The sequence below is a fragment of the Vicia villosa genome, linkage group LG3 (genome assembly GCF_029867415.1).
Source record: "Vicia villosa cultivar HV-30 ecotype Madison, WI linkage group LG3, Vvil1.0, whole genome shotgun sequence".
Lineage (NCBI taxonomy): Eukaryota > Viridiplantae > Streptophyta > Magnoliopsida > Fabales > Fabaceae > Vicia > Vicia villosa.
The window spans coordinates 104,402,956-104,425,558 of NC_081182.1; the positions used below are offsets into that span (position 1 = coordinate 104,402,956).

Here is a 22,603-nt window from a genome sequence, read left to right on the forward strand (position 1 = left end):
AGACTTCCTGCTCAGCTAACTGCTAAGACTTCCTAGAGTATACTGATCAACTGATCACTCTAGTTCCTTACAACTTAATGTAATCTATTCAAGAGTTTACAAATGCTTCTTAAAAGCGATAATCACAACTGTGATATTTCTCTTACAATTTAAGCTTAATCTCACTAAGATATTACAACAGCAATGTAGTGAGCTTTGATGAAGATGAAGATTCTGAGTTTAGATTTGAACAGCGTTTCAGCAAGTTAATTTGAATTGTATTGGTGCGAAATCGTTAACCTTGCTTCTCATCAGAACTTCATATTTATAGGCGTTGAGAAGATGACCGTTGAATGCATTTAATGCTTTGCGTGTTCCGTACAGCTTTGCATTTAATGTTATACGCTTTTGTCAACTACCTCGAGCCTTGTTCACGCTGTGTCTACTGACGTAGCCTTTAGTAGCTTTAACGTTCCTTTTGTCAGTCAGCGTAGTCTGCCACGTGTACTTCCTTCTGATCTGATGTTTGTGAGTACGACGTTTGAATATCATCAGAGTCAAACAGCTTGGTGCACAGCATCTTCTGACCTTGAAGTGCTTCTGAGCGTGATACCATCTTCTGATCTTCAGTGCTTCTGATCTCATGTTCTTCTGATGCTTCCATAGACCCATGTTCTGATTCTGCTTCGACCATCTTCTGATGTCTTGCCAGACCATGTTCTGATGTTGCATGCTGAACCATTTGAGACACATCTTCTGAGCGCTGAATTATGCGTACTCTTTATATATATTTCCTGAAAGGGAAATTGCATTGGATTAGAGTACCATATTATCTTAAGCAAAATTCATATTATTGTTATCATCAAAACTAAGATAATTGATAAGAACAAATCTTGTTCTAACAATCTCCCCCTTTTTGATGATGACAAAAACATATATAAATGATATGAATTTGCGATCAGAAAGAGTAGACGGCAAAAGACAAATTACACAGCTATAGCATAAGCATATGAATATGTCTCCCCCTGAGATTAACAATCTCCCCCTGAGATAAATAATCTCCCCCTGAAATAAATACTCGAAGAACTTTAATAAAAGACTTCCCTGATTATTTCGGTAGAGACGATCATATGAGCTTCTGCCTTCAGAGAATCCATAGCTTCTGACTTCTGCTTCCATTGGACAGCTTCAGAACTTGAATTTCTTTGATCTTCAGAACGTTCACAGCTTCTGACTTCTGCTTCCATTCAGGACAGCTTCAGAACTTGAATTTCTGGATCTTTTAGAACATTCACATCTTCTGATTTCTGCTTCCCTCGGATAGCTTCAGAACTTTGAATGTCTACCAACATCACTTCATGCTAGATTTGTATCAGAACATTGTTGAATGTACCAGAGCATCATCTGAGCATCTCTACATCCTGAAATGTTACAGAACAAAAACTAAACGACAAAAGTCAGCATGAACGAGTTAGAACATAAAATGTATATTCAAATACATGATATGTATCAGAGCCAAATGTATCAGAGCATTTTAGGCTAAAAACATGTATCAGAGCAAATAATGTATCAGAGCCATAACATTATGTGTATCAGGGCAAATAGAATTTTGTCAGAACAGGATAGACAATGATATTCAAATTCTATTATCAGTGCTTCTGATTCATTCTTCTTTCTTGCTTCTGATCTCTGAAGCTTGACAGCACTCAGCTTGCTTCAGTTTCAATGGTTTTGCTTCTAGTGTTTGCTTTGAAGATTCACTTCACTTCTTTGTACCTGCAAAACACTTAAACCATATAGAACTTGCAGTTCTTGTTAGTGAATGTGTGGGAGCCTTTTCCCAGCAACTGATAGATTTAATCAAATCATTTATCATTTATCTTTCTCCCCCTTTTTGTCATAACATCAAAAAGTATATATAAAAAAAATTCAGATGCATAAAACAGAACACATGGAGGAAGAAAATGATTTCATTAAGGTTCAACCAATGGGTACAGAAGTACAAGATGAAAAAATCAGATGCACAGAAACAAAACAGATGCAAGGAAAAGAAAGAAACAACATAGACTCAATCTAAGATGGCCCTAGTCTTGACAAGATCTTGGCTAGCATCTGTTTGACATCATTGTTGTGTTCTTCTTGCCTCTCAATGAAAGCATCATACTTCTCATTGAGTGAACTTTGCTCATCCTGTCTCCTCTGAATCGCTTCTAGAGTCCTTGCAAGACGAGAAGGTTCATCAAAAGAAGTTTCACCACTTTCAACCACAGGAATGACATGTTGATCTGCAGCTTCCATAGAAGTATCATTTGCTGGGATATCCTCAACAGGGTCTGATTTAGCAACATGATCTTCAGCATCTGCTTCTTGCATAGAAGCATCTCCATACTCTGCAGCAGGAATTTCAGAGTCTCCATTCTCTAGAGCCTGAAGAATGGCAGCTAAATTCCTTGGAGCAGAGGGACCTTCCACTTCTGGTGGGTCAACAACTTCTGGAATGACCAAGCTAGGGTCTTTCTTAGAAGGGTTTTCCCTCAGAAAGTCAAATAAGGTCTTGAAGTCTCCAAGCAGAACAGGATACTCAGGAATCCAGATAACCATGTCCCTGCATGGGTTTGCTTCCATTTCAGCAGCCAGTCTCAATACTTCCAATTCATCCACAAAGGGCTTCTCTTCCAAAAGATATCTTCCTTTGAGGCGAGCAAACCAGAAGTCTTCATAATTCCTCAGAATTCCACGAGGCCTTGGAGCAGCAGCTACACAGGCTTCTTGAAGTTCTAAAAACAGAGCATCTGATTTTCTGCGAAAGATCCTCCAGAAGTTCCGCATAGCAACATCATTCAATCCAGAACCTTCAGCAATTCTGAGAGTATCAAAGGTACTTCTGAGATTCTTCTTTATGTTTTCAAAAACTACACCAATAGGATATACAGGGCTGGATTTTATTTGGGTTTTTGAAAAGGCAGGGTTGGAGGTGAAGTATGGAAGAGGTTCTCTATCCAACCTATAAGAAGATTCTGCTTCAGTATCAGAATCTAACACTACCACTTCAGCTTCAGGACGAGGCTTGGGAGTGTAGTTGCAATCACGGAGCAGTTGCTCATGTGATGCAGAGGTTGGAAAAGGAGAATCACAAGGATTGTTTTGAGAGGTGGAGGGAGTATGTTCAAGAGTGGTATTGGGTGAAGGTTGAGAAGGAAAGAGAGTTTGAAGGGGTTGTATGTTCAGAACAAGATTGTCAACAGCTTGGTCAGAGACAAGATTAGTGGAGGGTGAGGGAGACGGAATGGATTGAGGAGATGGTGGAGATTTTGTGAAGGGAAAAGGTGAGGGAGGAGAAGAATTGGATTTGTTTGCATGTGAAGAAGGAATGGGTATAGGGGAAGATGGTGGTGTAAGAATACGGACAACAACGGGTGATTCTGATGAGGCCTTTTCTGGTTCAGGGGTAGGTACAATCTTTATTGGTGTAGCTTCTGAACAAACAGCAGGAACAGAAATAGGTTCAGAGATGCATATTCCTTTGGAACCTTTCAGAAGCGCTTTGGTCATATCCTCCGTTTTCTTCAGCTTTTTACTCTTCGGCTCTTCAATAATCTTTGCTTTGCCTCTAGAGATTTCTTTTCTTCTGGCATAAGCCTGAACTTCTTGTTGTTTTTCAGCTTCTTGAGGGATATTGTCTTCATCAGAGCTTTGAATAATCATTTTCCTCTTCTTGGTTATCTTCTTTTCAACAACTTCAACTATCTCATCATTTTTGTTTGACTTCTTCTTCTTTTTCTTTTTCTCAAAGTCATCAGATACGGCCTTAACAACATTAGCAATCACCTTTTTAGAAACCTCTTGTTTCTTAGAGACAACAGAAGGATAATCATGCTTTCTTTTAGTTCTTTCTTCCCTCTTGCGATTTACTTTGAAAGGGGCACCTTTGTCTTGATCTTTAAAGCTCTTATTCTCTTCAAGAGATTTCAGATAAACAGTTTTGACTTCAGGTACCTCACTATTGAAGAAGGTTTCAAAGTCAGCCAGAACTGGTTCTCTTATGGTTCTTGTTCCAGCTAGAGGATCAGGAACTTTGAGAAAAGTGTCAATGATTTTCATCTTCTTTAAAGAGAAAGCATTCAGACAAGATCCAGTGGTGACAGCAAGATCTTTGATGATACCTTCAGACTCCAGACTTTCCACAATCTTGGAATGTATCAGAAGGTTTGTAATAATCCTACCAAAAGGAATGGTTGTTCCAGCATTTTCCTTTCTGAAGGCATTTCTGGAATCCTTTACTGCTTTCCACATATGATTGAAGATAATGTAAATCGCATCAACCTTCTTCTGAGTGGCAATGCAATAAAGAATATACCTTTGATCATTACTGATGAAGTCTGGGGCATGAGTTGATTTCCTATGGTAGAAACACCCGAGAAGGATCTTTGTCCAGATTCTGTAGATATCCTTCAAATTCTTAACATGTGTAGTTTTCTTGACATTTGAATAGAGAGTGGATAGAATATCTTCCACATCTTCTCTTTGATCAAATTCAAAAGCCCCTTCAGGATTTTTCAGATCAAACATCACTCTTAGGATGTTTTCAGTAACAACGACAGACTTTCCATGGACGAAGGAGAGAATAGCTTTTGGTGCAACCACAGCATGTACCCAGAACTCTTTGACAAGATCCGGATAAACAGGTCCAACGAACTCAGCAAACAACGAGGTCCATCCTTGAAAGATGATGTCTTCCTTAAGATGAAATTGATTTTCTTCAAGGTTATCAAAGTCGACCATGAGTTCACACAAAACTTCCAATTTATCTTTGGGGATGGAGCATGCAACAACAGGGGTGAGTTCCTGGTGTGTTTCATCGTGCATATGAAGAAGAGTAGATGAACCAGCAAAATGAGATGAAGAAGCAGCCATTGATGCAGAATGAACGAAAGCGAGCAAGAGAAGCAAACTAGGTTTTCGATTAGGGTTTTTAGAAAAACGGCTAAAAACTTTTCAAACGAGAGAATGCAAGAGGAGAAAGAGACAAAGGAGCGAAAAAGATGTATGATATGATTTGAAAAACATATATAGGGACGGATTTAAAAAATTGAACAGTTTCAGAATCAAAGGAAATCAATTTTATTCAATGATGAGTGACGTGAGGAGAGAGAACGTGGTAAATGAAATAATTAAAAACAGTTACCTAGGTCGGCGTCTTTTCAACTGCACGCTTTGTACAAACCGTACAGACACGTGTTCATCATTAGATAATAGATGACAGCTGTATTAAGAACAGATTTTACGCCTTCAGATTCTGATCACTGCTTCTGAGTTGATCAAGTTTCACTTCTGGAAATACTCCTTCTGAAGTGTGCAGATATAAGACTGAATGATCTTCTGATCCATTACTTCTGATATACACAGCTTCTGGAGGTTTACTTCTTTGTTCTGCAGCTTCTGATAGGACACAACTGTATCTGCAGAAATTCTTAAGCTCTTTGTTTCATCAGAAACAAGTTTATCATCAAAACAGATGTTTACTGATTTGTCCACAATTAATGTTTCAATGTTTTGTATATTCTGTAGAATCAAGAATGAAACATCAATGCTTCAGAGACAGACAAAAACAAGTGGTTCCAAGACTAATAAACTTTCTTTTCTGAATTCCTACAAACAAAGTTTCTTCAACAGATTTAAGAACCAGAACTTGAAAGACAATCTTTCTTCCTTTCAAGTGTTGAGACCAACTTGAATCCAGGTGTCAAGTCATGTTGAATGTTGTCTTCTTTGTTATCAAGAGAATCTGCAAAAGAAATAATCTTTTTCTTTGGTACCCACATCTTCTTGGGTCCTTTCTTGTTAGATTTTCTCAAGTTCTGATTGAACTTGGGTTTAACATTGTAATCAATAGGAGGAACAGCATGATAATTCTTAATGTGAGTTTCATGATATTTCCTAGGTTGTGTCACATGCTTCTTAGTGTGTGTACTGTGAAAACTTTGTGCATGTGAAGTGTGCCTAATATCATGTGAGTGGCCATACTTGAACTGATCATACAATGGCTTGTATGTAATTTTCATTTCATCAACAGGTTCAAGTTTGTATGGGGTTTCACCCTCATAACCAATGCCAACTCTTTTGTTTCCAGACACAGCATATATCATAGAAGCTAGCTGACTTCTGCCAATACTTCTAGATAGGAACTTCCTGAAACTTAAATCATATTCTTTCAGAATATGGTTCAGACTGGGAGTGGATTTTTCTGAATCAGAAGGAGATCCAACATTATTGGATAATTTTAAAAGTTTTTCCTTTAATTCAGAATTCTCCAACTCAAGCTTCTTTGTTTCAAATTCAAATTGCTTTTTCAGCTTTTTGTATTTGAGACTGATCTGAGACTTGAGTTCCAGAAGTTCAGTTAGACCGGAAACTAACTCATCTCTAGTAAGTTCAGAAAATACCTCTTCAGAATCTGATTCTGATGTAGATTCTGATCCGTCATCTTCTGTCGCCATCAGCGCACAGTTGGCCTGCTCATCTTCTGAATCATCTTCTGACTCATCCCAGGTTGCCATAAGACCTTTCTTCTTATGAAACTTTTTCTTGGGACTTTCCTTCTGAAGATTTGGACATTCATTCTTGTAGTGTCCAGGCTCATTGCATTCATAGCACATGACCTTCTTCTTGTCAAATCTTCTTTCATCAGAAGATTCTCCACGTTCAAATTTCCTTGAACTTCTGAAGCCTCTGAACTTCCTTTGCTTGGTCTTCCAGAGTTGATTTAGCCTTCTGGAAATCATGGACAGTTCATCTTCTTCTTCAGATTCTGATTCTTCAGGATCTTCTTCTCTAGCCTGAAAAGCGTTAGTGCATTTCTTGATATTAGATTTTAATGCAATAGACTTACCTTTCTTTTGAGGCTCATTTGCGTCCAGCTCAATCTCATGGCTTCTCAAGGCACTGATAAGCTCTTCCAGAGAAACTTCATTCAGATTCTTCGCAATCTTGAATGCAGTCACCATCGGACCCCATCTTCTGGGTAAGCTTCTGATGATCTTCTTTACATGATCAGCCTTGGTGTATCCTTTGTCAAGAACTCTCAATCCAGCAGTCAGAGTTTGAAATCTCGAAAACATCTTTTCAATGTCTTCATCATCCTCCATCTTGAAGGCTTCATACTTCTGGATTAAGGCAAGAGCTTTTGTCTCCTTGACTTGAGCATTTCCTTCATGAGTCATTTTCAAGGACTCATATATGTCATAGGCCGTTTCCCTGTTAGATATCTTCTCATACTCAGCATGAGAGATAGCATTCAGCAAAACAGTTCTACATTTATGATGATTTCTGAAAAGCTTCTTTTGGTCATCATTCATTTCTTGCCTTGACAGCTTCACGCCTCTGGCATTTACTGGATGTTTGTAACCATCCATCAGAAGATCCCATAGATCACCATCTAGACCCAGAAAGTAACTCTCCAGTTTATCTTTCCAGTATTCAAAGTTTTCACCATCAAATACCGGCGGTCTAGTATAACCATTGTTACCGTTGTATTGCTCAGCAGAGCCAGATGTAGATGCAGGTGTAGGTATAGTCCTTTCACTTTCATCAACCATCTTTTAAATGAAGCGTTTTTCTCTTCCTGGATCTTTTCTAAACACGGTTAAGTGCTTGCACCTTAGAACCGGCGCTCTGATGCCAATTGAAGGATAGAAAAACACTTAGAAAGGGGGGGATTGAATAAGTGTGACTTAAAATCTTGAGCGATAAAAATAAAATGCACAATTATTTTTATCCTGGTTCGCTGTTAACGAAGCTACTCCAGTCCACCCCCGCAGAGATGATTTACCTCAACTGAGGATTTAATCCACTAATCGCACGGATTACAATGGTTTTCCACTTAGCCGCAACTAAGTCTTCCAGAGTCTTCTGATCACAACCTGATCACTCCAGGAACAACTGCTTAGTTCACTCCTAAGACTTTTCTAGAGTCTACTGATCAACACGATCACTCTAGGCTTAGTTCACTCCTAAGACTTTCTGCTCAGCCAACTGCCAAGACTTCCTGCTCAGCCAACTGCCAAGACTTCCTGCTCAGCTAACTGCTAAGACTTCCTAGAGTATACTGATCAACTGATCACTCTAGTTCCTTACAACTTAATGTAATCTATTCAAGAGTTTACAAATGCTTCTTAAAAGCGATAATCACAACTGTGATATTTCTCTTACAATTTAAGCTTAATCTCACTAAGATATTACAACAGCAATGTAGTGAGCTTTGATGAAGATGAAGATTCTGAGTTTAGATTTGAACAGCGTTTCAGCAAGTTAATTTGAATTGTATTGGTGCGAAATCGTTAACCTTGCTTCTCATCAGAACTTCATATTTATAGGCGTTGAGAAGATGACCGTTGAATGCATTTAATGCTTTGCGTGTTCCGTACAGCTTTGCATTTAATGTTATACGCTTTTGTCAACTACCTCGAGCCTTGTTCACGCTGTGTCTACTGACGTAGCCTTTAGTAGCTTTAACGTTCCTTTTGTCAGTCAGCGTAGTCTGCCACGTGTACTTCCTTCTGATCTGATGTTTGTGAGTACGACGTTTGAATATCATCAGAGTCAAACAGCTTGGTGCACAGCATCTTCTGACCTTGAAGTGCTTCTGAGCGTGATACCATCTTCTGATCTTCAGTGCTTCTGATCTCATGTTCTTCTGATGCTTCCATAGACCCATGTTCTGATTCTGCTTCGACCATCTTCTGATGTCTTGCCAGACCATGTTCTGATGTTGCATGCTGAACCATTTGAGACACATCTTCTGAGCGCTGAATTATGCGTACTCTTTATATATATTTCCTGAAAGGGAAATTGCATTGGATTAGAGTACCATATTATCTTAAGCAAAATTCATATTATTGTTATCATCAAAACTAAGATAATTGATAAGAACAAATCTTGTTCTAACAGATAATTTCCTTTTATGTTAACCTAATTTTCTATTATAAATAAAGTGTCAATTTGCAATAATTGGACACACATAATCAGTCCCAAAATCACTACACAAAACTCTTTTACACAATTTTCCCATTGAAAACCCTCACACCGATTACTATTCAAAAAACCATCCAAAAAATACCATACAACTTTACACCAAAAACGCACAAAATCCTTTTTTCCTAGTCTTGATCAAAGCCTTACTATTTCTAGCCACAAACAAAGTAAAAAAACTCATTAATCAAACCTTTATTTTTTTAACCAAAAAACTCTTTTCAAATATCTTTCACGTATCTCTTTTCATTAAAACAAACTCATCACTACACTACCAGTCTACCATCACTATTCATTATCTTCCACGATTCATCAATATCCAAAATTCAAAACCATAACCTTGCCTCTCATAACACAACAACAAAGTAAAAAATTCCACAGCATAAACCCTTCATCCTTCATAATTCATCCTTCATCCTCCACCCACACCATAAACTTTATATCCTCTATCAACAAGCATAAACCAAATTACAACTCTTTTTAAACCATCAACATTACAATAATAATCAAACTTCCAAACCATAATTAACATCATCACACAAAACCTGTAAATAAAACAGAACCAAGAGATAAAGGAAAAATAAGGAAAATTATTTCGTAAATTTGCACTGTTCCACCACGACTTAAACGCTGGGAAAGCCCCTTCTTCCCCGCAAGCCACCCATCACTGCAGCATTCACTCATCGTCGGAGAACTTCCGATTACCACCCTTGCACGTTCCGACTAGCCCGACATAGCATCCTTCGCCGACTTCTCCATTTTGTGTTTTCTTTATGAGCAGAACTACAAGTGGTTTGACTTCTCCATTGCACAGACGAGGTATGTAGGCACAAGATGCAACGTCTTGCCGAGCATAAATAAAAATCATTAAAAAAATGTTCTTTCCTCATACCATCCATATTTTGCACAAAACTCTTTTGTTTAACATATTTTCAAAAAGGTTCCTGTGGAGTACCACAAATGTGAGGAGTGCTAATACCTTCTTCTTGCATAACCAACTCCCATGTGGAGTACCACAAATGTGAGGAGTGCTAATACCTTCTTCTTGCATAACCAACTCCCATACCCTTTTCTCTTTGTTTTATTAGTTTTGTTTTAAAACTTCTTTGGGTTTTATTCGATCTTTTCCCATTCCTTTGGAAACAATAAAGTTTGGTTGCGACTCTTACTTTATTTCTTGCATGTTGATAGTCCATGCATTCATGTTCTTTTAACTTCGATTCTTTTTGGTGAACCTCAATCATATGGTGGTGGTTCGGGTGTGAGTAGCCGGTCCCAATGGGGATTGCTGAAGAGTTAACTGTGGTGGTGGTATCGATTTTTGGTGTGCTCTAGTTCTAAGAAGGAATTTGATCTTATGGTGGCAAATCGGGAAGCGAGATGAACCTGAGTGTTCATATTTGGTACCATGTGCATGTTGAGTCGGTGTTGAGTACATTGCATAAGTATTGCATTTGTGTGGATTGTTGCCGAGGGGTTATTGGATGAGAATACTTAATATGTTGATATTGATTTGATTAACGTGTGTATTTGTTGTTGTGTATTATTCTACCTCTCCTTGTTTTCACTGTTAATTATTGGAGTCTATTCTCACCACTTTGCTTTAATGTTGTCCACAATGGACAACTTGCAGATACTCAAGAGTAGCATTAATTGAAGTAAGTGGAAGATAGTTGTTGGAGTGACTTCTATTAATTTGTAATTTTATTAGTAGAATCTTGCTCTGATCATGTAACATCGGGCTGAGAACGTTTGTTTTTATTTTCTTGGTTTTGTTTTGTTGAAATTTACCAATTATATTTTGTTGAGATCTCAAAGTTATTGAGAGATGGATAATTCAACTCATTATGCTTACGTTATGAAAGTTGAAGTTTATGAGACTATATGCTATGAGTGCAATATGGTTTTTAATTGCTTTAATTATGATTCTGCTGTGATGATTCTAAATGAGTTGGATATCGCGTAAATATCCAAAGTACATATTACATGAATTGATGTCGTGTAAACATCCTAAGTGCAAATGTGTGAATTAAAATATTTTATTGTAACCCGTATTACGGAGCAGACCATGTTTTTTTGTATGTGACACCCTAAATGGTTGTATTTTGTTAATTAAATTTTTTGATAATTATGTGCAGGATTAAGGGTGTTACACCTTATACAGGGAACAATCCCTAGTGGCAAGCCATACGAGTGTATTAAAGTATTAACCATTTGAATTTGTGAATTCGTAATATTAGTGTTAGTATTAATATGACTTATCACCGAGTTCGAAGACAATTCTATTGGAATATTTTATATTTTATTATTATATTTCAATAAATAAATATTTTATATTTAATTGATTAGTTAAATATGAGTGAATGTTAGGATTGATCCATTTCGGAGTATTGTGAACCCTAATTGACCATCATCCTATATATGTTATGGTCCACAATATACCGTACTATAAGTATATTATCTCTTCTATCAATCTAAAGAGTGTTTAAGGCATTATGAGTAGCAATTGAGAAATATCCACAGGCCAACAAGTGTTAAACACTTGTCTATACACTTTTGCGTTTTAGAATTACCGTTAACACTGCCTAAAAAAAAATTTCTTTGAAACCGTTCAGGTGTTCCTATAAGTCTTAATAATACTCCCTCTGATCTTATTTATAAAAAAAATCTTTTAAATTTTTTGACCTTAAATATAAACAAATGTCAACAAAATCTAAGTGTTTTTAATGTCTTTTTTTCAAAATTATACATGTATTAATTACTTAATGTTATTTAGTAGATGACAGTTTAATTAAGTGTCCTCTTTTCTATTTTTATTTGTCTCAAATTATTTGTCTATTTATAATATCAATGTGATATTTATTATTTATTTCTACTAACTTACACTTATTTATTGTATTTTAATACATTTAAGTACTCCACTACCTATTATTAATAAGGTTATTTCAGTACTCCCTCCGTTTTTTATTATAAGTCGCTTTGGAAAAAAAATTGTGTTTTATTATAAGTCGTTTTACATTTTCAATGAATCATTAATAATATTTTTTCAATTATACCCTTAAGCATTTATTATTCTCTATCTTAAAATTATTTTAATTTATTTTTCTCATATAATTAATGAAGGACAATATAGTAAAATCTTTTATAATTTCTCTATTTCATATAACAATAATTATTTTTCTTAATACGTGTGAAAATGCCAAAACGACTTATAATAAAAAACGGAGGGAGTAAATGATATTCATTTTATCATTGAAATCAACATAATTAATCATTTTCTTAAAAAGTGTGAAAATCTCAAAGATGACACATATTGTAAGACGGAGGAAGTAGTAATTATATTAGGGTAATGCTAACGAGTGCCCCGGGGGCACTGGTTAAGAGATTAAAAAGATAAGTAGAACATTGTTTAATAGATTAAAAAGATAAGTTTTTTACCTAAAATATATGTATTCAATGCATTGAAATTATAAACAATTAATTTTACTAAAGAATATTAGGTTTATTCAATGAATTGATCTAGAATAATTTCTTTATTTGGAATGCTTAACCAGTGCCCCTGGGCACTCGTTAGCATGACCCTTATATTATCTCTCTTACATAAAATCAAAAAAATTAAATGTACTTAATTGTTTTTCTTAATAACCGTGAAATTTATTTATTTTCCTTATAAATCAGACCAGAATCGTATTTCATAAACTAACTTGTCGTAGGTTATAAAGTTGCATGTACATTACACTAATATATTTGTTTCGCTTCCACTTTAAATTATCATTATAATTTTTACACTTTTAAATTATCATTATAATTTAAAGTTTATATTAAATATATATTATAAATATTAATTATTAAATTGATTCTCATGAATCATACTTTTTTTCTTTTTTAAACATATAATTACTAATTTATACATAAACTATCTCTAACTTCGTCCGATCAAACATGTCAATTTGTTGACAGTAAAATGTATTAATCTCAACAAATAAATTTGATGAATAATCTAGAATAAAAATTAAATCCTTTTGAATTCGGAGTTTACATATTTATAGTTTAAAAACTTTAAAATATAGATAAACAACATCTTTATTTGTTTTTTCCTTTTTATTCTTCTATAGGTTCTAACGAGCAAAACAAGCAACAGTAATATAGATAAACAACCTCAACTTGTTAAGAAAAGAAGTGAAAATATCTATGCTGTATATAGAATTGATTTTTTCTAATAATGCATGAAATATAATCCAAGATAAGATTCCATATAAAGTAGTGCATGCTAGAGTGGATGGAGGTTTTCTTTCTAGAAGCTTTTGTCGTTACTTTTGTTGTAGTCTAGTTTAGATAATGAATAATGATTTTGTCGATAGTACTTGTTGTCATGTGAGCTGTGAAAGAGAAGGACGCGGATTGTTGAGACTTGAGAGTCCTACAAAGGTGGGTCCACAATAGACTCACAACCTCAATTTAATGTAAGCAGTGCCCTACATGTACAGAGTGGTTTTACCATGTTGCTAAGACTTCTAGAACTTCTAGAAGGATGCTCATATTTATTTATTGGTTAAATAATTTTAAAATGTTTTTTATACTGGAAAATTCATTATTTAGTACACCGACAACATTAAATATTAATTATTTATAAAAAAAAATTTAATTATTTAACTAGTGGTCTAAATTGTCAAAAAATATTTAAATTATTTTTAAAATTATGGAAATAACACGCATATTATCTAATCGTAATCCTATGTATTAGAGGCACAATCATCAAAATATGTCGCAAAATAAAATTACATTGAATCGAATGTAGGATACATCATATCTCATATAGAATGAGGATTCTTACATTATGATAAGAAGTTCAGTAGGCCCAATAGAAATAAAAAGGTTTCAGTTTTATTAAAGGACTTTTATTATTAGAAGGAGGTGCTGTTAGTAGAAATTTTAATAATTAAAGCTGTCTTTATTTTCGGGTTAGGCCCATGGCCCAGTAGGGAATCTACAACCCTAGCTATTTAAATGTAATTCTCCTCTTTGATGAGATATGAAGAAAGTATGAACTCTATTTAATGTCCATTTCCTTTAATGCCTTTTGAATCTAATTTTAGCCTAGCTTGAATCTAACATTTGGTGCTTTCATCTTGTTCTCTCCATCCTCCCATGGCTCCTCCTAAGCCCCCAAACCCCTCTTCTAGAGAAATCATTGAAGAGGCTGTCCATCTTGCAACACAAAATATTGAATCTGCCATGAATGAAACTCAAGAGCAAATTGACACAAGATTCGCTCAAATAGCAGCAGATCTGGCCCAGCAAATAGGACAGATCCAAACACGCCTTGACAATGAGAAATCCGTGGAGGATTCTCGTTTTGATGCTCTCATGGCAGCTGTCGGCAAACTTCCGCTACAAAAAGATAAACAGCCGGCTGGGACTGTCACGTTTGCCGGTGCAGCCAACAATTCTGGTGCAGGTCATTCAGGTATGACACCTAACCCATCCTCTCTTTCCTTTGGATCCCCACCATTATCCCATATTTTAAGTCCGGTCACCTCCCCTTTTAGACAATCCACAACCATTGCTCAGTCTTTACCCCAACCTTCTTTTTCTATTCCCCAACAGCGTTTCGCTGCTGTTCCCCCACCCCCACCTTTCACACCCTATCCGCCTCTAACCCAACCGTTCCCTCCTTTTATCCCAAACCCTTTTCCAAATCAGTTTTCCTGCCCAAATTCTAACTACATTCAGCCCACCACCATACCACCCCTGCCTCTTATGAGAACTCCCAAACTGGAACTACCTGCTTTTGATGGATCTAATCCCCTAGAATGGCTATTCCAAGCTGAACAGTTTTTTAGTTTCTATAATTATCCGGCAGAAAACCGTTTAGCGCTTATTTCTTTTTATATGAAAGGGGATGCCTTGGGTTGGTTCAAATGGATGCATCATAGCCATCTTCTCACAGATTGGGCTTCCTTCACTAGGGCCCTTGAGATGCGTTTTGGGCCTTCCACATATGACAACCATCAAGCGGAGTTATTTAAGTTAAGACAAGAAGGTACTGTGGTTGAATATCAAACAAAGTTTGAGCAACTTGGAAACCAAGTGATGGGGCTTTCCCAAGATGCTATATTAAATTGTTTCATCTCTGGTCGTAATGCTGAAATTCGAAACGAAATATCAATTCAAAGGCCCACCAATATCTCTCAGGCCATCGGATTGGCCAAATTGATTGAAGCAAAAATTCGTGATGCAAAACCAAAGCCATTTAAACCATATTCTAACACCTCCAAACACCAAACCTACCCCACAACCCCTTCCTATCAGCGACCCAATTGGACCGCAGCCCAGCAACTCACACCAACCAAAACCATAACTCAAACCCAAACTCCACGTCTACCCATCAAAAAGTTGTCTCAAGCCCAAATCCAAGAGAGAAGAGCTCAAGGATTGTGCTTCAATTGTGATGAAAAGTTTATCCCAGGTCATAAGTGCTCTACAGGCAGATTTTTAATTCTTTTATGTGAGGAAGAATATGCAGAATCAGACCAATCAAGTCATGAACAGCCAGAACCAGACACACATACAGACCTTGAGGACACCTACTTTCAACTATCCACCCAAGCCCTAACAGGCCACTTTTCCCCCCAAACACTAAAATTTAAAGGGTCAATTGGTGGCCTAACAGTCATGGTTCTCGTAGATACCGGGAGCACCCATAACATACTCCAACCTCGCATTGCAAAACATTTAAACCTTTCCACTACTCCTATCCCTCATTTTTCTGTCATGGTAGGTAATGGCTCTCACCTACAATGTGAAGGTATTTGCAATAATGTCAAACTCCAACTTCAAGAACAACATTTCCACCTTCCTTTTTATCTTTTGCCTATTGAAGGGGCTGACGTTGTTTTAGGGATGGCATGGCTAAGAACTCTAGGTACTATCCAGGCTGATTTCTCTATTCCATCAATCACCTTTACTCATAACAATTCCCCAATTACCTTACAAGGTGATTCTGCATCGTTACCTACACCCGCCACTTTTCATCAACTCAAACATCTCCTCCACCAAGATTCCATAGCTTCCTTACACCTTATGTTTCTTCAAACCACACCCACTTTACCACCACCCGAACCTCACCCTCTAGCCACCTTACCAAAAGACACAAACCCTAAACTCTCCAACCTACTGCACAAATACTTACCTATTTTTCAACCTCACACTGGCCTCCCACCCCCACGACCACATGACCACCACATTAATCTTTTTCCTAACACTGCCCCCATCAATGTCAAACCATACCGCTACCCTCACTATCAAAAAACAGCAATGACAACAATTATTGATGACATGTTAAAGGAAGGAACCATTGTGCCTAGCCAAAGTCCTTTTTCATCCCCGGTTTTATTAGTCAAAAAAAAAGATGGCACGTGGAGATTTTGTGTTGATTACCGTGCTCTTAATGTTGTTACAGTAAAGGACAGATTCCCCATACCCACCATCGATGAATTACTTGATGAACTTGGCTCAGCCAAGATCTTTACCAAATTAGATTTGCGCTCAGGCTATCACCAGATTAGAATGGCATCAGAGGATACACATAAAACAACTTTTCGTACTTTCGATGGACACTATGAATTTCTTGTTATGCCATTTGGCTTGACAAACGCACCCTCTACTTTTCAATCTGCAATGAACGATCTATTACGCCCTTATTTGAGAAAATTTGTTTTAGTTTTCTTTGATGACATACTTATTTTTAGTTCCACTTTTTCTGAACACTTATCTCATTTGCAGATCATTTTTTATTTACTCTTGGCTAACTTTTATGTGGTGAAGTTTTCTAAGTGTGTGTTTGCAGTACCCACGGTCCACTACCTGGGACACGTTATTTCTAAAGGGATGGTGGCCCCAGATGCGGAAAAGATTCAGGCCATTTTGGATTGGCCTCAACCACGTTCACTCACGGCACTCAGAGGGTTTCTCGGACTCACCGGATTTTACCGTCGTTTTGTGAAAAATTACGCCACACTCGCCTCTCCCCTCACCGATTTGCTGCGTTCCACTAAATTTGTTTGGAGTACAGAGGCTACATCGGCCTTTACAGAATTACAACGGACTATGACCAACATGCCAGTCCTCACACTGCCTAATTTTACAAAAAAGTTCATTGTTGAAACGGATGCATCAGGCGTAGCCATCGGTGCTGTTCTCTCCCAGGAAGGTCATCCTATCGCTTTCTTCAGTAAGAAAATGTGCCCTCGTATGCAAGCTGCCTCCGTTTATGTCCGAGAGATGTTCGCTGTAACAGAAGCGGTCAAGAAATGGCGTCAGTATTTGTTGGGTCAAGAATTCCATATTTTCACAGATCAGAAGAGTTTAAGGAATTTGTTGTTACAAAAAGTGCAAACACCAGAACAACAGAAATGGGCTGCTAAATTGCAAGGTTTTAACTTTGAAATATTCTACAAACCTGGCAAAACCAATGTGGTAGCTGATGCTCTAAGCCGTAAATATACCACAGAAGAACCGGTCCTGCTATCTCTTTCTTCCTCTATTCCAGATCTCTTAACCAAGTTGCGTGCGTTTTATGCTACAGACAGTGCAGGTAAACAGATGATTACACAACTGTTTGACAAAGGCATAGGCGGTACAAATTTTAAATTCTCTAAGGGTCTGATATTTTATAAGGAGAAGTTGTTTATACCTGAACTAGATCGGTTACGAGCCACTGTCCTCCACGAATACCATGATACACCAACTGCCGGACATTCAGGAGTGAAAGCAACCTTGGCTCGTGTCTCCGCTTCTTTTTCTTGGCCAGGAATGTATAAAGAGGTCAAAAGCTTGATTAAACATTGTGACACATGCCAACACAATAAATACTTAACACAGAAAAAGAAAGGGTTGCTTCAGCCTTTACCTATCCCAAGTCAAGTATGGGAGGATATCACAATGGACTTTATCACCCATCTCCCTAATTCCTTTGGTCACACTTGCATCTGGGTTGTCTGTGATCGACTTTCAAAATCAGCTCATTTCATTGCTCTACCTTCAAAGTTCACCGCTCGAGACATTGCGCAACGCTTCACTGTGGAAATTGCTCGTCTTCATGGCGCACCTAAATCAATCATTTCAGACAGGGATCCCTTGTTTCTGAGTAATTTCTGGCAAGAGTTTCATAAAATACAGGGCACTATGTTAAAATACAGCACTGCTTACCATCCGGAAACAGATGGGCAAACCGAAGTACTTAATAGATCTGTTGAAACTTACCTCAGATGCTTTGCTAGTACTCATCCGGGTAAATGGTACAAATTCCTCCATCTTGCAGAATATTGGTACAATACCTCTTTTCATACAGCCATTCAGACGACACCGTTTCGAGCTCTTTATGGTCGCGACCCTCCCAACATTAGGGATTTCGTCTCTGGATCTGTTCAAGATCAGTCCCTGGAAGATACCTTGCAACAACACCAAGAAATTTTGAAAACTTTAAAAGTGAATCTACAGAAAAGCAGAGTGCAAATGGAAAAACAGGCCAACAGTAAAAGGGTCGATTTCACCTTCCAGCCAAACGATCCGGTCCTTCTCAAACTTCAGCCATACCGCCAATAAACTGTTCACAAACGCACCTCACAAAAATTAGCTCAACGATTCTATGGACCATATAAAATCATCAAGCGAATCGGAAACGTTGCTTACCTGTTGAACCTTCCTTCATCCTCTCGCATACATCCGGTGGTGCATGTCTCCATATTACGACCTTACTTCGGCAAGAACCCCGAAACCGATTTCCGCCCTCTTCCGCCTCTTACCAGCATCCACGGCTTAACAGATCCAGATGACGTTACCAGCATTCATGTGGAAGGAACAACAGAAGCACAGAGGAAGAGGCCTTCGGAAAGACCAGCTGCCTTAACTCAGGAAGTTTTTGAAATCTCAGAGAGAAAGAAGGAGGAAAAGGTGAAAACGCAGAGTGAAAAACTGGGAGAGAGAAACATTGAGATGGGAACTAAAGAAATGAGAGATGAGTCATTGGTTTTGACACCACCCAAGCTCTTAAGTGAATCTCTGGCAAGTACTTCTCAAAACCCAATGGTCAACAGACTACCCTCAAGTACTTACAAGCTTCCCACCTTTCCACGCAAACAGCTGTCCCCCACTTCACCTAACGGTCATACGGTAAAGGCTCTCTCACCGTTAGATCTTCATCGTGTACCCTCCAATCGCCAGCTGTTTCCCACTACCTTTAATGTCTCTCACACTCCACCGCCCATGCGCATTGGTAAGCTAAATCATCACGTGATTCCATCTGTTTCCAACACCACTTTGCAGACACAAGCAAATCCTGGAGATTTGCCCTTATCTCTACCCAGATCTGTCCTTTCAGGCCCAATTACAAATTCTGCTGCCGCTGGCCCACACGACATAGCCTCCTCGTCCATAGTGAACCTTGAGGACAAGGTTCTTCAAGAGGAAATGGGTATTGATAAGAAGTTCAGTAGGCCCAATAGAAATAAAAAGGTTTCAGTTTTATTAAAGGACTTTTATTATTAGAAGGAGGTGCTGTTAGTAGAAATTTTAATAATTAAAGCTGTCTTTATTTTCGGGTTAGGCCCATGGCCCAGTAGGGAATCTACAACCCTAGCTATTTAAATGTAATTCTCCTCTTTGATGAGATATGAAGAAAGTATGAACTCTGTTTAATGTCCATTTCCTTTAATGCCTTTTGAATCTAATTTTAGCCTAGCTTGAATCTAACACATTACATTCGAAAATATTCCAACGAAGCATGATTTTTGAAGTGGTGATTTTATGATCAATCTATAGTTTCCTTTATAAATACGACAACTTGTAAAAAATCTTAAAACATTGAATCAACGAAATTATTTAACACTTTTTAATTTATTTTTATGCATTTTATAATTTAATAACGCAGAATTCATACACACGATACTTAATACTCTTTGGATTAGTTAAGTATTATACAAATGCGGGATCAACCCTAATCATAATTATTAGAGTTTGACCTAACTAATCCTTATAAAACCGGTTGGTAAGGTGAGGAGTGTCTCCTTATATATATTCTTTTCAATACTCTAACTTCAACTAATATTAGACTTTGTTGAAACTGCTGTTTTTACCACTTCAGTTGGCGTAACCGGTTACGCTGTTTTTCGTAACCGGTTACGAACCCGTGAAACAGAGTTACTGGAGGTGTTGTAGTTGCGTAACCGGTTACGCTGTTTGCCGTAACCAGTTACACTGAAGCATAACTATTTTTCTGTTTCTGTTTTGGGTGTTTTATTCATTCCAATCATTTTGTAATGTGTATTATATAAGGAGCTCACTACTCCTATTTGTTGTTAATGCCAATTTATCCTCTCACCCTCAATTACTCTCTCTCTCTCTCTCTCTCTCTCTCTCTCTCATTTTCTCTCAAATTCTCTAATCTTCATCTTTTTCAATTCTTCATTTTCTCCATTAAAAAAACCTTAATTTGATTCGTATGTTCCAACATTTGGCATCAAGAGCACGGGTTCTGATCCGATTCCGCTGCAACAATGAGTACCAATAATCGAATTCCTTCCAATTTACCGATTCTTGATTCGAAGAATTATGATAAGTGGTCTAAGCAAATGAAAGTCATGTTTGGATATCAAGAAGTTCTTGATATCGTCAACAATGGTGTCACACCACTTGGGGATGAACCTACAGCTGCACATCAAGCCACCTTCAAGGAAGAGAAGAAGAAAGATTACAAAGCTCTCTTCTTGATACACTCTTGCGTCGATGGTGATAATTTCGAAAAGGTTAGTGATTGCGAGTCTGCGAGGCAAGCTTGCTTAATTCTTAAGAAAGCATATGCTGGGGCTGCGAAGGCGAAGGTTGTGAGGTTACAAACTCACAAGAGGAAATTCGAGTTAACGCAAATGGAAGAGAAGGAAACAATCAACGATTATGTGACGCGCATTATGCGTTTGGTGAATCAAATCAAGTCGTGTGGGGAAACTATCTTAGAGCAGAATGTTGTGTCAAAAATCTTACGTCCGTTAACGTCAAGATTCGACAACATTGTAGTGGCTATTGAAGAGTCGAAGGATCTTACGTCGTTGGGCAAGGATGAGCTTCAAAGTTCCCTAGAAGCACATGAACAAAGAATGGACGAGAGAGGAAGCGATAAGTCAAAGACGGAGATTGCTTTGCAAGCTCGTTTCAATGAAAGGAGTAAAGGTTCGAAAGGGAAATGGCCTTCGAAAGGGAAGCAAGGTGATGGTGATTCTAAAAATTCGAAGGGACAAAAGGGTGAGAGCAGCAACTCAAATGGTTATGGTGATCGGAGCAACGCGAGAGGTGGAAAACCAAAAGACATGAGTAAAATACAATGCTGGAAATGTAAGAAACTTGGACATTTTCAAGCAAAGTGTGGTGCTAAACAGCTGGAATCTAAAGGGGATGAAGCCAAGGTTGCGAGGCAAGAGGTGGATAATGAAGCCACACTATTAATGATGATTACCGATGAGTGTGATGGCATGACAGAGGTGCTGGATAGCAGCTGCAAGTCACGGGAGAGCAGCTGCAGTAGTGCAGAAAACACGACAATTTTGAGCTCGGAACAAAATGTGATGATTTCGGTTCGAGATGGAACCCAAGGCAACGAGGAGTGGTACTTAGACTCCGGGTGTTCAACGCATATGACGGGAAGAAGAGATTGGTTTATGCAAATCAATCAAGTGGCGAAAAATAAAGTGAAGTTTACGGACGATTCCACTCTCATGGCCGAAGGTGTCGGTTATGTGTTGATCGATAAAAAGGATGGTGGACATTCTATGGTCAAGGGTGTGCTATATATTCCAGGTATTAAGTGTAATCTTTTAAGTATTGGTCAATTGCTCGAAAAGGGTTACAACATACGGTTGGAAGATAAGATCTTGCGGGTTGTTGATGCTAGTGGTGTGTTGATCCTAAAGGCTCCTATGGCTACCAATAGGACTTTCAAAGTTGAGCTGAAAGTATTGGAGCATAGTTGTTTAGCTACAGGTGCAAGTAGAGAGGAGTGGTTATGGCACTATCGTCTCGGTCACTTGAATTTCTGTGATCTCAAAGTGTTGCAACAAGAAGGTATGGTTACCGGGCTGCCACACATTAACGTTCCAGCGGAGTTGTGTGAAGAATGTGTGAAAGGAAAGCAACAAAAATGAAGCTTTAGCAAGGATGCGGATCATAGGACCAAAGCATACCTTGAGGTGGTGTACTCCGATGTTTGTGGGCCTATGCAAGTAGACACATTCGGTGGCAATAGATATTTTGTCACGTTCATTGATGATTTTAGTAGAAAGTTGTGGACTTACATCATCAAGATAAAAGATGAGGTGTTTGATGTATTCAAGAGGTTTAAGTCCATGGCGGAGAGGCAATGCGGTCACAAGTTGAAGACTCTCAAAACGGATGGTGGAGGTGAGTATACCTCAGTTGCGTTTGGGAAGTATTGTGATGATGAGGGTATAGTGCGTGAGGTTATACCACCTTATACGCCACAGCAAAATGGTATTGCCGAGAGGAAAAATCTCTCAATTATGAACATGGTTCGAAGCATGTTAAGCGG

At 37.9% G+C, this 22,603-nt stretch overlaps 2 protein-coding genes across 2 annotated transcripts; both read left to right on the plus strand.

Moving 5' to 3' along the window:
• Positions 1-14,154: 14,154 nt before the first annotated feature.
• LOC131658715 (uncharacterized) lies at positions 14,155-19,554 on the plus strand. The gene is made up of 2 exons (XM_058927981.1): positions 14,155-18,541; positions 18,644-19,554. Exons 1-2 carry the CDS (start codon positions 14,155-14,157, stop codon positions 19,552-19,554), a joined length of 5,298 nt encoding a protein of 1,765 aa, XP_058783964.1.
• A 1,007-nt stretch (positions 19,555-20,561) lies between these two features.
• Positions 20,562-22,199, plus strand: LOC131658716 (uncharacterized). The gene is made up of 2 exons (XM_058927982.1): positions 20,562-20,885; positions 20,997-22,199. Exons 1-2 carry the CDS (start codon positions 20,562-20,564, stop codon positions 22,197-22,199), a joined length of 1,527 nt encoding a protein of 508 aa, XP_058783965.1.
• The last annotated feature ends 404 nt before the right edge of the window (positions 22,200-22,603 follow it).

What these genes read in the sequence shown, in the direction of transcription:
- LOC131658715 (XM_058927981.1), top strand. Translation starts at nt 14,155, where the DNA reads ATGGCTCCTCCTAAGCCCCCAAACCCCTCTTCTAGAGAAATCATTGAA. An exon ending in AATGGAAAAACAGGCCAACA is followed by an intron (nt 18,542 to 18,643) that starts GTAAAAGGGTCG and finishes CACAAAAATTAG; the next exon opens with CTCAACGATTCTATGGACCA.
- LOC131658716 (XM_058927982.1), top strand. Translation starts at nt 20,562, where the DNA reads ATGAGTACCAATAATCGAATTCCTTCCAATTTACCGATTCTTGATTCG. An exon ending in CTGGGGCTGCGAAGGCGAAG is followed by an intron (nt 20,886 to 20,996) that starts GTTGTGAGGTTA and finishes AATCAAATCAAG; the next exon opens with TCGTGTGGGGAAACTATCTT.